This window comes from Tribolium madens, unplaced genomic scaffold (genome assembly GCF_015345945.1).
Source record: "Tribolium madens isolate multiple individuals breed KSU strain unplaced genomic scaffold, Tmad_KSU_1.1 Scaffold_96;HRSCAF=242;Tcas5.2_LG5, whole genome shotgun sequence".
In the NCBI taxonomy this organism is placed as follows: domain Eukaryota; kingdom Metazoa; phylum Arthropoda; class Insecta; order Coleoptera; family Tenebrionidae; genus Tribolium; species Tribolium madens.
Genome location: NW_025401068.1, coordinates 11,011,171 through 11,026,218, shown reverse-complemented (window position 1 = coordinate 11,026,218; position 15,048 = coordinate 11,011,171). Strand labels below are relative to the sequence as shown.

Below are 15,048 nucleotides of genomic sequence, written 5' to 3'. Positions count from 1 at the left end.
CGACTACAAAGACCAATCAAATATTTAATCAAAGTTACAACTATTCCTCGATCCTCGAATGCAGGATTTGACACTATTTTAAAGAAATAAAAAAAATTATATAAAGAAATGATTAAAAATGTAAACTAAAATATATAATTCTTTAACTATGATCATGAAGGCCAAACAAAAAATGTTTAAATATGTCAATCAGAGCCATCAGAAATATTCTTTGAATGTAGGATTCGAAACTATTTTAAAAGAAAAAATAGGGAAAAAGGCTAAAGAAATAAAAAAAATATTTCTTGATCACATTCCTTGAATGCAAGATTTAAAACTGTTTTAAGACAAAAAAATTAAAAATTAGCTACAGAGAAAAAAAAATTCCAAACTAAAAGTAAATGWTTCTTTGATAAGGAAGACCAAACAAAAAACCTATTTTTTTATTTATTATTTAAATCAGTGTTATGTATTAGAAATATTCACCGAATGTAGGCTTTACCAGTACTTTCATAATCGAATTAAAAACACTTTAAAGTTAATGTTGGTTTAAAATGCGCTAATTCGACGAACTTGTTGACAATAATTTTAGACCAACATTAATTTTAAAGTCCCTTAATTCTATTATGACACTGCCCCTTAAAACTATTTGTAAGAAATATTTAGTTAAAACGAAAGATTAAAAACCTAAACAAAAAATAAAGTCAATTATTACTTCTTTGAAACAATGGATATAAAAAATTTCGTAATCTAAAAGAGTCTGACATTTTGGGGCACCTTGCTCCCCCTATTTGCCAGCCGCCAGTTCCCTGCCAAAGCTCAAAGCTTTTTCTTTTTAAACTTGTGATATTTTTAGAGAAACTGAAATATTAGATTTGAAAAAAAAAGATTTTGAGAGCTTCATAACCGATTCAGCATTTTTTTATTTTGGTCCTTTTTCTTATAACTCACTGTACTTACCTTTTCTTTACCTAAACACTTTTGTATGTATTTTAAAACACTTATGTGACATCTATTAATGTTTATTTAAGCAGGATCTTATGTCATTGCGCCACCACACCACGGGCTATTGTCTCTGCTCTAATCCAATGTTGAAAAATCAAATTTTACTATTAAGTTCATTTTTATAAAGGTTATTTTTTATTTTTATCAAAATTTTAAGCCATTTTTGGTATCCGTAACGTAGTACCTAAATAGAAAAATTACCGATAATTATAATTAATTAATTTTGGGGTAATTTTGGGTAAAATCTTTACTTCTTTGGAAAAATGGTTATAAAAAAAGAGTCTGATATACTACTTTGGGGCACCTTGCGCCCCCTATTTGCCAGCCGTCGCATCTCCCCCAGTTCCCTGTCGCAATTCAAAGCTGCTTTTTAGAGAAACTGAAATATAAGATTAGAAAAAAAATATGATTTTGAGAGTTTCATAACCAATTCAGCATTTTTTTATTATGGTCCTTTTCTTTATAATTAATTCACTGTACTTACCTTTTCTTTTTTTTTTTCACTTTCTTCACTTTTGTACATGTTTTAAAACTCTTATGTGACATCTTTTAATGTTTATTTAAGCAGGATCTAATTGTATAAGATCCTGCTCTAATCCAATGTAATCATTTAAACACAAAAAATTGGAAAATCAAATTTTTATAGTTTATTGTTTCAATTTTTATCAAAATTTTAAGCGATTTTCAGTATCCGTAACGGAGTAAATAGAAAAATTATCAATACTTATAATTAAATAATTTTGGGGTTTTTCGACAATTGCCATTATACTTCTTCAAAAAAATGGTTATAAAAACACTCTGATATTTTCCTACTTTGGGGCACCTTGCGCCCTCTATTTGCCAGCCGCCGCATCTCCCCCAGTTCCCTGCGAAACCTCAAAGCTTTTTCATTTTAAAACTTGTGATTTTTTTAAAGAAACTGTAGTATTAGATTTGAAAAAAATATATACTATTTTGAGAGCTTCATAACTGATTTAGCATTTTTTTTGTTTTGGTCCTTTTCTTTATAATTCACTGTACTTGCCTTTTCTTTACTTAAACACTTTTGTACATGTTATAAAATTCTTATGTGACATCTTTTAATGTTTATTAAGCAGGATCTTATGTCATTGCGCCATCACACCCCCGGCCATTGTCTCTGCTCTAATCCAATGTAATCATTTAAACACAAAAAATTGAAAAATCAAATTTTACTATTAAGTTCATTTTTATAAAAGTAATTTTTTCGATTTTTATCAAAATTTTAAGCGATTTTCGGTGTCCGTAACGTAGTAAATAGAAAATTACCGATAATTATAATTAGTTAATTATGCTATATTTTACTTCTTTGGAAAAATGGTTATAAAAAAAGGATCTGATATTTTGCTACTTTGGGGCACCTTGCGCCCTCTATTTGCCAGCCGCCGCATCTCCCCCAGTTCCCTGCGAAACATCAAAGCTTTTTCATTTTAAAACTTGTGATTTTTTTAAAGAAACTGAAGTATTAGATTTGAAAAAAATATATACGATTTTGAGAGCTTCATAACTGATTTAGCATTTTTTTATTTTGGTCTTTTTCTTTATAATTCACAGTACTTACCTTTTTTTACCTAAACACTTTTGTACGTGTTTTAAAACTCTTATGTCACATCTTTTAATGTTTATTTAATCAGGATCTTATTTCATTGCACCTTCACACCCCCGGCCATTGTCTCTGCTCTAATCCAATGTAATCATTTAAACACAAAAAATTGAAAAATAAAATTTTACTATTAAGTTCATTTTTATAAAAGTTATTTTTTCGATTTTTATCAAAATTTTAAGCGATTTTCGCTATCCGTAACGTAGTAAATAGAAAAATTACCGATAATTATAATTAGTTAATTTTGCTATTTTACTTCTTTGGAAAAATGGTTATAAAAAAGGGTCTGATATTTTGCTACTTTGGGGCACCTTGCGCCCCCTATTTGCCAGCCGCCCACAAAGCCCACAGTTCCCTGCCGAACCTCAAAGCTTTTTTTTTTAAAACTTTTAATTTTTTTAGAGAAACTGAAATATTAGATTTGAAAAAAAAATATGATTTTGAGAGCTTCATAACCGATTCAGCATTTTTTTATTTTGGTCCTTTTGTTTATAATTCACAGTACTTACATTTTTTTTACCTAAACTTTTGTACATGTTTTAAAACTCTTATGTGTTTATTTAAGCAAGATGTTATGTCATTGCGCCATCACACCCCCGGCCATTGTCTCTGCTCTAATCCAATGTTTTCATTTAAACACAAAAAATTGAAAAATCAAATTTTACTATTAAGTTCATTTTTATAAAGGTTATTTTTTCGATTTTTATCAAAATTTTAAGCGATTTTCGGTGTCCGTAACGGAGTTACTAGAAAAATTACCAATAATTATAATTAACTAATTTTGGGGTTTTTCGACAATTGCCATTTTACTTCTTTGAAAAAATGTTTATATAAAAAAAGGGTCTACTTTGGGGCACCTTGCGCCCTCTATTTGCCAACCACCGAATCTCCCCCAGTTCCCTGTCGCAGCTCAAAGCTATTGCGCGCTTTTATCGATCCAAATCGAAAGCAACAATGCCCGAATTCACCGGTCTCCAACATAACGAAGAACGCCCCCATATCCTAATAGTCGGAACAACCGATTCTAACAGTTCTTCACCCCTCAACAACAAAAATTTCACTTATAACATCCCTTCAAGTAAGTCACTTGAGAAAAATCCCCCAACTTTGAGCTTCTTCCAGACACTTGGTGGCCATGGTGCGACTACTGGAAAGACCCCCAAAACATCCTTTTCCAACTCGCCAACATGTGCTTCGTATTGGCTTACTCCTCCACGTGCTCGAAAAAAGGGGTGCTTTTCATGCACTGTTGGCTGATTTTAGGTAAACCCTGAAAATTTCTAATTTCTAACAAACCCAAGGTTTGATGCTGTTTTCGGCCTGGGCTTGGAACATTATTTGCGCCCCTGATGTGTTCACCTGGAATTTCGCCTTCATGTTGATGAATATGGCCCAAGTTTTCCATATTTTGTACCAATTGAGACCCGTGAAGTTTGACCCAGAACTGGAAGAGGCCTACCACGCGCTCTTTGAACCCTTCAAAGTAGATTTTCAGCGTTTCAGTGTTTTTACACTAAATTCAGCTTTCTAGACTTCAATACAAGCGAATGGTGAGTGCGGAATTCGCCCAAATCATGTCGCTGCACGCCGGTGAGGCTTACGCAGTCCAAAATTTGACCCGAACCGATCGGTTGGGCTTACTGCTTTCAGGGAAAGTCCGTGATTGGTCAAAAGTTTCAGTTTTTTCACAATAAACCGTTTCAGGTGAACGTCTTGTCCGACAACCAGTTTTTGCACCCGATTCTCCCATGCGAGTTTCTCGATTCGCCCGAATTCGAATCGAGCAGAAACACCGTCGATGATAAATTCAAAGTATGTTTCTGTGGTTTCCTGAAACGGAACTGAAACGAGTTTCAGGTCAAGGGTGGATCCAGGGGAGGCCCCCCCCCAAACCTGCCACCAAAAGCTTCAATTTTTTATATTTAAATTTTAATATAAAAACTTTATGACCTAAAGTTTTTTAAATAAAAACATTAGAATTCTTTTTAAATCACACTTATCAAACACTACAAATCATACATGTACCGAGAGATCAAAATAATTTGTAATCGAGTCATTTTTGGATCCGAAAACGTACAGTTGCGGATTTAAAATTTCGGGCAGTACTGTCATTTTCATAATGTAAACTCTAAAACAACCTTTATATTAATAACTCATTTTTTACTCTTGTCATGATTACAGTAAAAGGTAGTTTACAGTGAACTTTTTAAAGTGACAAAAAATAGGTACTGCCCGAATTTTTAATTCCGCAACTGTACGTATGTCTGTTTTAGAACTAACTACAGGTCAAATAAAATGACAAGTCGAAAACGGCAAAATGCGCTAGAATTAGTCGCCGATGTATAATAATAAGACCGTTCTTTTTTGAAGGTAAATCATAAATTTGGTTATCTTTTTGATCATGGGATTTTACCTTCCACTTGTTATTTTAAATGACGTTTCACAGACATACGCACAGGACATACGTTTTCGGATACAAGGACAAATTATCTTGATCTCTCGATACTTACTTAGTTTTTACTAATTTAAAAAGAAATCATCAATTGTAATTTTTGTTTGGGCCACATCTTAGGTATCTAATTTATATCTGTTTGAATAATGAACTTTACCAACTCGCTCGAACACCTTATACACAATTTTCACCTTGTTTTAATTATTCTACACTCTTTGGTTTTTGGGTAATGACGGCAGCGACATTTTTTGTTTAATGGAAACCCCTAATTTTTTTAGCGAATTCGATAGATTTTTTTAATTGTCGAAATGGCAACACCAAAATATTATGTATTACATAAAGTTTTCCAAAAAGTGAAATTATATCAATAAAAAACAACGGTAGAATTTTAAACCAAGTTAATAGTTATTTATTGTAAGAGTGTGTTAGCTAGCGTTTTATCCACGCAAGAATGTTTAACCGTGAGAACGTCAGTTCGAGCGGTTAATTTTCTTAAGTGGATAAAACGCGGCTAACACACGACTGCAATATAACGTTTTATCCACAATCATAGGCCCAAATTATTCCAAACTTAATTAAAAATTAAACTGACATTTAAACGTCACGCCAAGTGTGCTTTCGGTTAAACGTAGTAAGCTGTTACGCGGTGCGCTGTTTACTAACAGTCGAATAAAGTAACTTTATTCCACTAGTCGATAAAGTGGTACTTTATACGCATCTAAAGTGTGGAATAAAGTCTCTTTATAGAGTGATTGTGGATAAAAAATTTGTATTTAAAAAAAAAAAATTTAACCTGTTCGAGCATTTTTCCAAAACAAAATATTTTCAGTTTTAATAAATACAGGGTTATTCATAAATGTGAAGCAATATTTGAACCTCAAAAATGACCTATAAAATGATGTTAATTTAAATAATAACTCGTGTCCTATCTCTACTGATAAGAATTTTACAGCCCTCGGAATGTGGGTATGGAAATTTGATTTTTTTGTAATAACTTTGGAACTATTTGACCAAATATTATAAAATTTGGAACATTTCCATGTGACAACATACCCTTTAAACTGGTAATCACGAAAATCGGATACATCCACTGAATTTCCGGTTCCAGCAGTTGCAGGTCACATTTTCTGTGTTTTTCCATTTTTTTGCTCTCTTAACAGCAATTTTTTATTGCCCAAATCGATAGAGTAATCAATTTCCATTAAAAAACGCATAACTTTTAATACCCCTAAAATGGACCGTTTCAAAGATATTTTAATTTAAACTGAGGACTGCACAACGCTGAAACCAAAAAGTAGGGATTTTGAATGGATGATATCCACGGTAACAAATGACCATGGTCTCACTAATCGCTGTCAGGCATCTGTCAACTTTGACATTGGACGATTATTAGACAATTAATCGAAAATATTTAATAAAACAGTTTACCTCAGATTCCAAACATAACTTAGAATAAATCCAAATAGATCTCGTAGCATTTAATTCATAAAAAATTCACAAAAATTTATTGTCAAAGTTAACAGATGCCTGGCAGGGATTTATGTGACCATGGTCATTGGTTGCCGTGGATATCACTTATTCAAAATCCCTACTTTTTGGTTTCAGCGTTGTGCAGTCCACAGTTTAAATTAAAATATCTTTGAAATGGTCCATTTTAGGGGTATTAAAGGTTATGCGTTTTTTAATCGAAATTGATTACTCTATCGATTTGGGCAATAAAAAATTGCTGTTAAGAGAGCAAAAAAATGGAAAAACACAGAAAATGTGACCTGCAACTGCTGGAACCGGAAATTGAGTGTATGTATCCAGTTTTCGTGATTACCAGTTTAAAGGGTATGTTGTCACATGGAAATGTTCCAAATTTTATAATATTTGGTCAAATAGTTCCAAAGTTATTACAAAAAAATCAAATTTCCATACCCATATTCCGAGGGCTGTAAAATTCTTATCAGTAGAGATAGGACACGAGTTATTTATTATTTAAATTAACATCATTTTATAGGTCATTTTTGAGGTTCAAATATTGCTTCATATTTATGAATAACCCTGTATATAAGATTATTCTATAATTTTGCCGCTCACTGTATACCCTCATCATTCTAAAAATTTCTAGATAGCCCCCCCAAAATTAATTCCTGGATTCGCCCCTGTTTCAGGTGTCGATCGTCGCTGCGAGCACTTGTCGATACTTGTATTGGCAAAGGTCCGCTCTTGAGTACCTTTTCGTCAAGGACACCTACGTGGCCACTGTTTTGACGACTCTTATTGCTCGCGATATTGCCACAAAACTCTACGCGATGAATAATAAAATTGTCACGGCAAAAGGGTCACATCTTGATATCAGATTGCCGAGTATCACGTCGTCGTTGACGTCGAGTGGAGAGTACAAATCGCCGATTCGGACCAAGAAGAGCGAAGGTGCAAAAATCCGGTTTTTGAAACGATTTTTGAGTGGTTTTTCCAGGGATGTCTCCTTTGTCTCCTGGTACTTTTTCGAATGATAGCAGGTATCGGTCGTACGAGAAATTTAAGGAAAATGGTACTTTGAACCATAATTTTTTGAGTGAAATGGAACCACTCACTGAGCTTCCCTCAAACGATGATCTTACGTCGAATGATGTCGAAAGCTGGCTAGAAACCAGCTCCAAGTACCACAGCTGTGAAATTGTAGATATGGACTGAATTTTCAAATAAAACAATCACTGAAACTTTCAAAACTTGTGGTTTTTTGAGAGAAATTGAAATATTAGATTTTGAAAAAAAAAACGATTTTTGATCTTTTAATTTTTATTTAAGCTTTATTTGTTTAAGTACTTTAGAACGGTATTAACAAAAAAAAAGGAATAATATTTAGTGTTATTCTTGAGAAAGCCTAGTAAAAATACTGATACAGTAAATTTCCACCGTCTATAATAACAAAATCTTTATATTAAATATATAAATTTTATATAATCAATAATCTTAATTTTTCTGATTTGTTTTTCTGTTCTTATCTTTATTCCAAAGATAATTTCTTTGAATGTAGTCGAGGGGCCAATATGACCGTCCGGATTCGAGGTCACACGATTTTTGAAAACTGATTATTATGTAAAATTTTCTGCTGAATTCAAATCCGGAAGTCGTTTTTTCATTTGGAATTGTCTTCACTATGAAAAAAACGTTTTTGTAAAAAATTTAGAAAATATAAAATTGCACAAATTTTGTATTCAAACCCCTGTATCTTCCCTTTAGATGTAGCTAAAAAATTGATTTTTTATTAAAATATTTCTCAATTAATGTAGATTACAGAGAAAATTACTATTTTCTTGTAACGTATCAAATTTGTGTAGTGAAATTTTAGAAATAAGAGAATTTTTTTTGTTTTACGAGATAGACCCCTACATAATCGAGGTGCAATTAAGATAGATAATACTTCAAAAAAGTTTTTGGTGCGCAAAAATCATTTTAATAGGTGTATGTAATAAAATTCAAAATCTGATATCGTAAAATTGAAGATTATTTATTTACATCTTCTAACGGCGTATTAGATTTAAAATTACAGTTGTGTAATTCTGTGTTAAAAAAAATATTAGCAAAAAATGCTCAAATTCGTATCGAAGATGTTATCTCCCTCTATACTACATAAAAGTGCCTTTCCGACTAGCTTTTTATACAGTGGGAAAAAATGGGGAGGTCCGTTTTAATTAAACACAGGTGTCGATTGAAAAGAGAAATTTATTCAATAACAATAACCATAACAAGGTAAAACAAGTAATCTTACAAGCAAATCCTAACTTGGACCTAGTGAATCATAGCCCTTGGAGAAGAGGTCCTCCGCGGGTGAAATTAATCGAAGTTCCCTAAAAAACACAACTTTAATTTTTTTTTGAATAAACAGCCACGAAGTTTAAAACCAACTTCACGCCGATAAATTAGATTTCTTTCTTTTATATAAATCTAACAAAAAAAGCTGGAACTTAAATTTGTTGTTTATAGGGTTATTCATAAATATAAAGCAATATTTGAACCTCAAAAATGACCTATAATTTAAATAATATTCCAATTTTAAACTAGTTTTTACGAAAACCGGATACATCTACTCATTTTCCGGTTCCAGCAATTGCAGGTCATATTTTCTGTGTTTTTGGCCTCTTAACATTTTTTTTTTGGTCAAAACAATAGAGTAATCAATTTTGAATAAAAAACGCATAACTTTTAATACTTCTAAAATGGACCGTGGTCTTTTCTTTTTTTTTTCGAAAAAATCTCTTCACTCTGTCAGCTGGGAGTAGATCATTTAAAACCCACAGAATATAAAAATTAAAAACTTTTAAATTCTCCACAATTCAACTCTTTATTTTCGCTGCGTTGTTTCTTATATTCATTTTTATACCACTTCAGGCACACATCACATTGGAAAGGTCCTGCCCCTTGCCCATGTATGTTATTTTGGTATCTCTCTATATACATTTTTTATATTATTGTTATATATTATATTATTATTATATTTCTATTATATTTTTATATCGGTTGAGGCAATGACTATATTTTTGTATTGTTTTCATTAAATTTACAAGTGGTCTAGAAAAATCTTCTTTTTATTCTTTGTACTTTTAATCTTTTCTTGACGAGTATCGCCTGAGTATCTGGCTGCTGATGATCTTTTATTAACCCAGATATGTCTGATTTATTTTTTTCTTTGAAAATTAAAATAAAAACTAAATTATATGTTTTATTTGAAGTTTTATATTACAGAAAAAATGTTTAAAAAAATGCACATTAGTTTTCTTAAAAAATACAAAAAAGCTTCGTCCTTTGAAAAGGCCACTAGGCTTTGTTTTAATGTTTTAAAATAAATCAGATAAGAAACTGTTAAAAAAACACAAACTTATGTTTTTTTAGTTGGATATTCTCGTCGTCAAATGTTATTACACACATCACTTTTATATTCCCTTGAAGACTTAAATATCGTATTATGTACCGTGCGATCAAATAAAAAATAAATTAGAGTAGGCGTCGATTGAATTCTACAGTTGGCAACACATTGGCTGGAAATCTGAGCTAGAAATTTTCCACACAAACTCAAAGTGCAAATGACCATCCACCGTTTCCCTCTTGTACAGCAATAAAAAATGTCTGCTCTAAAGTGAACATTATTTCACTCAAAAGGAATAAAACGCAAACTAGTCAAAGTTTCCGCTGACATTTGATGTCAAAAATCAGGATTGCCATCTGAAAGACTTTAATCACCGCCTACTCTAATTTATTATTTTTTTGATCGCACGGTAGTTTTTTTCGTAATGTGTGTAGCTCCGCTACCAATTTATTATTTTCTTTTCGCGATTCGGCCAACTCCACTACAATGTCGTCATTTTTTTTTAGTTCGTTATATCGCTACCTATACAGGGTGATTCAGCTTAAATGACCCATTAGACCCCTCTTGGCACACAACCTATAACACACAAAGCAGATATTCCTTGATTCATATTCGAATTTTGAAAGTTTCATGAATCGAAAAATATCGTTATTTGATTCTCGATATTTTGAAAATTTAATTTTGAATCAAGGAATAAGTGCATAATGTCTTATGTGTTGTCTGCCAAGAGGGGTCAGGTGGGTCATTTAAGCTGAATCACCCTGTATTGGTGAATAAAAAGTATGGAAACAAAAAACTAATTGATGAGTGATAAAGTACCATAAAAATGTGATAATTCAACAAGAATAAAATTTTTCGAAATTTCTTTTTGTTTTTGAGTTTTACAAAAAATATTTTTTTAAATGGCAACCCACTATAAAATCATTTTTCTCATAAAAGTTATACTCTCAGGATTACAACTATCCGGTTTATATTTAATTTTTTCAAAAATTTTTTTACACATAAATTGCAAATTTTGACAAAAAAATCGCATAACTCAAAAACAAAACAATTTCGTTCTGAAAATACGATCACATTTTTTATATTACTTTAATTTATATTAATTATTTGCTGGAGGCCAATGATTAAGGCTGTCCGGGAGTGAACGGGCGAATCGGTTTTCAGCACTTATTATTCTTTTTCAAAAGCAACCAGCAATACACCCTAGACAGGGTCCAAACTCAGACTTTACCTGCGTTCAAGGGTTGGGTTAGTAAGGGTAATAAATTGTAATAAAAGTAAAAGATCAGTTCACTAATATTTTTATGCCTTGAATTTGTGGAAGTTGCTCCTGAAATTTCTTAGAAATTGTTTTAACTTTTGGATCTTAAAAAAAAATTTAATTATAATTATTCTATCTACCTGATAGGTTATACATATTTATTAAATTAGAAAACTCACATGTTCCATTTTCCATGGAAATTAAATTTTTGTATGGGGTAACAAAACATATAATTCCATAAATAAAAATTTTTACAATCGAAAAAATTACAAATTTATGCAAATGTGGACTGAAAATTTTGGACATCAAGTTCAAAAAATATCAACGTAAGCCGCGCTTTAGTGTCATTATCATTGACGTTTGGATCTAAGACTTGAAAGTTTTAGTTGAAATTTATTTTTGGCGTCACTTCCCAATACATACAGTAATGCCAGCAGTTGCAGTACGTTTTTTACATAGTTATATTTTTATTATTATTATTTTGAATTATTGTCATTTTTATTTAACTGTCAGCATAAAAACTACAAAAATCAAAAAAAAATTGCACATAAAGTCAGTTTTACATTTTATGTCAACCGAATGACAAATCGTCTAAAATTCCGTGTCTGTACATCTAAATATCAAATTTACAATGCGCATTATAAAATTCATATTCTTTGGAGAGGCATTTATGATTTTTTTTAACTAGGTTTTTTTGGTTTAAAAGTGTTCTTGTTTTCCATTACAATTTTTTGCCATTTATGGTTACCACTAACCGTAGGAAAATGCGAAGTTTTCATTTATAGTTATATCTTATAAAAAAAAAAGATTGTGATAGGCCGAATCATTTTTTATGAAGAACAACGATAAATTAAAAAACAAAAACGATCTCTTCAATGATTTTTTTTCATACTTGCCTCGCTAAAAAACTATTTGTTTTAGACTTCTGGCGAGCATTTGTTTGAAAGTAATAAATTTTTTGTATACGCTCTCGAAACAAGCTGAGTCTTTGCTGGACCGAATAAAATAGTATGAAAAATGGTTAAAATTTGTTTAATTAATAATAGGTGTAAATTTGTTGTATGATAAATTATTTTGTCTGATTATTGTTGCTATTTATTAAAACTCTCTCAGAGATAATAAATAATCTTAGATCCCAACAAGGCACACATTTTATCGAAAAAAAATGGTCAGGTCTACTAAACACGGCAGATTCGGTAGAAGTACAATTCCAACAAAATTAGCTTATTTTCTCATTTCACGTCAAATGTTTCTGCTTCTAGTTTTCTAATAATAATAATAACTGAAAATTATTATGCTAATTACATGATAAAGATGACCATATTCCGTCCTTTGCTTGGGTTGGTACAACGGCAGGTAGAGACCCTCGATCCTCCACAGAAGCGGCGCTGGCAACGCCTCTAGTGGTAAAAGCAATGAACTAGGAGGCATTTTTGGGCAAAATATATTTATTAATAATTTAAAAACAACAGTGTTTTATTACATGGTGTTTGTTGAATTTGTTAAGAATTAATATTTTGTAATAAATACCAAAACCCTAAAACGAATCTTTAGGTCTACCGTTAAATATCGTGACTTTTACATCAATCACAATATCTCAAAAACTAAACACTTTTTTAAAAAAAGGCCAACGTATCGGCCTATAGAATATTCTTTTAAATTATCTTACAAAAACCAAACTTGATTACTTGAAAAATGACTGAGTAAAGTTGTTTTCAAGTTCACCATTTATGCATTTTTGTTCTTTTTTAAAAGTATTAAATTTTTTTTTTTAAATCTCAACGTATCGGCCTGTAGATTTAAAAAACCTTTGTTTTGATGTATAATACATGAAATTCTGTTGCATATTAAGAGAGTAATCTTGTTTTCAATATACTAACGTCTCGAATCGTTGGTCGCGGACACCCTTAATGTTTTTGAAGAAACCAACAATACATTTCAAAGACAACGTAGATATTAAATTATTAAAATAAAATTAAATTAAAATAAACAAAGTACTCGCATCTTTATTTTTGACAAGTTTTTCTGAGTCAAAATGATTACTCCAGTTTCAGAAAGCCCGACTACTTATGGATATTGTGCTGGATAAAAACGTGCAGTCTGCGAAGTGTTTTTTAAATATTCTCCATAAATGAAAATCTTGTTGGTCTTTTCTTCAACATTTTAGTAATTCTTACCAAATTTTCCAAGGTTTGACTTTTTATAAATTAAAGTTGAAGTGCTGTTTGGTCACTATGTTTAATTTATTAAAACCAAATATAAAATCCACGTTATCTCTGAAATGTAATGTTGGTTGCGTCACAAATTTTTTCAGGTTCACTTGGTATCAAGCTTATCAAAAATATGAAAATTTCCACCAAAATTGTCGTAAATCATGTGAAACTTCTATCTTTTCATTTCCGGGCCTCAGTAACGATTAAAACGCAATTTCCCCTTGTGCAAAAAATCTAGGTCAACGCCAGAATCGAGTTTATTTTTTATTTCTAATCAGGACGCTTTATGTACCACATTAAAATTTATATAGCACATAAGCACCGGAGTCTAGTCTCGAAGACTCCGGGTGAGAATTCCGGAGGTGTAGTAAAAGGGGATTTGTTGTGTGTTACCGTCGACGTAAGCGTCTGCTATCGATTGGCCGACTACAATGAGCCAGTCGTCCAATTCGGGCGCTTTTCCTCTAATCTCACGAAAATCCCCGTGTGTTTTTCTGGGAGACAGTACAATGGGGCGTGTCGATGAGGTTACATCGCATTCTGTGAAAATTTCACCCGGAAAACAACATGAGTGCCACAACACTACGGAAAATCACCTGATACTATGAAGGTGAGTCAACTTGGCCGTGATTTCAGCTGAAAAACAAAATTTCAGAAAGCATGGAAGTTCCCTTGATCCAGTCGAGGACACACGTGTCCAACCGAGTCATCAAAACAAACCTGAAAAAAACAATGAAAAATTTCACTTATCTCCCGGAAAACACGACCTGGGGCGAGTTCTACAACCTGACCAACACCTCCGACTACGACTACGAATTCCAGACGTTTAACAGTACAGGTCCGGAGTCGACTTCATGGGCCCTTTGCAAGGAGTGGACCCCAGCCCAACACCCGCTTTTCCAGACGGCGAACTTCTTCTTCGCCGCTGCGTTTCTAGTGCCTGGGAGTTTCAAGCAGAGTGTCCTCATCGTCAGGTGAGTGGAAAACGCCTCGAAACCCGCTGAAGTTCCTCCTACAGGGCGCTTCTCTCCATCGGTTATTTTTTTCTGACGCTTTGGGGCGGTGTGGAGGTTTGCGCCCCCGATATCCTCCTCTGGAACTCCCTTCTGGTGATCCTCAATCTCACACATACTGTTCTACTGGCCTGGAAGTTTCTCCCACCAACTCTCACACTAGAATTAACCGATTTGTACCTCAAAGTCTTCAAGCCGTTGCGAGTCAGTCGCAAACACTTTAAAGAACTTGTGAGGGAAGCCACGGTGATGACTCTCGAATGCGGGGATATTTACGCCGTTGAGGATGTTAGTCCCGCTGATGAAAGACTGTCGATTTTGCTCAAGGGAAAGTGAGACACTTTTTACCGAAACTTGAAAGGGGCACACAATATTCAATTTTGGAAATCGGTAGTAAAGTAGTACTTTTCTGGACTCATATGTCATCAGTCAAATTTGTTGCGATTTCAAGAAAAATTACAATACTACCTGAAATATTGTCTTTAACTCATCAAAAAATGCTAAAGAGAAACTTAAAAAATATTTGTTTTAGTATTTATTTATTTTTTAACTAAAAAATCTAGAACCTGTTGACCTAAAACTCGAAATTTTATTTTAATATAAGATTTATCAAAAAAATTTATCAATAATTTTATGTGAAAAAATAAGT

At 32.3% G+C, this 15,048-nt stretch overlaps 1 protein-coding gene across 1 annotated transcript in view; it reads left to right on the top strand.

The window, feature by feature from the left end:
* The first annotated feature begins 3,548 nt into the window (after positions 1-3,548).
* The window catches only part of LOC123013967, a 16,083-nt gene continuing 4,583 nt past the window's right edge, over positions 3,549-15,048 (top strand). Inside the window, exons 1-9 of the mRNA XM_044412851.1 lie at positions 3,549-3,683; positions 3,728-3,868; positions 3,907-4,088; positions 4,129-4,260; positions 4,310-4,417; positions 7,214-7,475; positions 7,522-7,731; positions 14,042-14,360; positions 14,405-14,731. Of these exons, the coding sequence (XP_044268786.1) occupies positions 3,560-3,683; positions 3,728-3,868; positions 3,907-4,088; positions 4,129-4,260; positions 4,310-4,417; positions 7,214-7,475; positions 7,522-7,731; positions 14,042-14,360; positions 14,405-14,731 (1,805 nt within the window). The 5' untranslated portion in view covers positions 3,549-3,559. The remainder of the gene's footprint in view (positions 3,684-3,727; positions 3,869-3,906; positions 4,089-4,128; positions 4,261-4,309; positions 4,418-7,213; positions 7,476-7,521; positions 7,732-14,041; positions 14,361-14,404; positions 14,732-15,048) is intronic.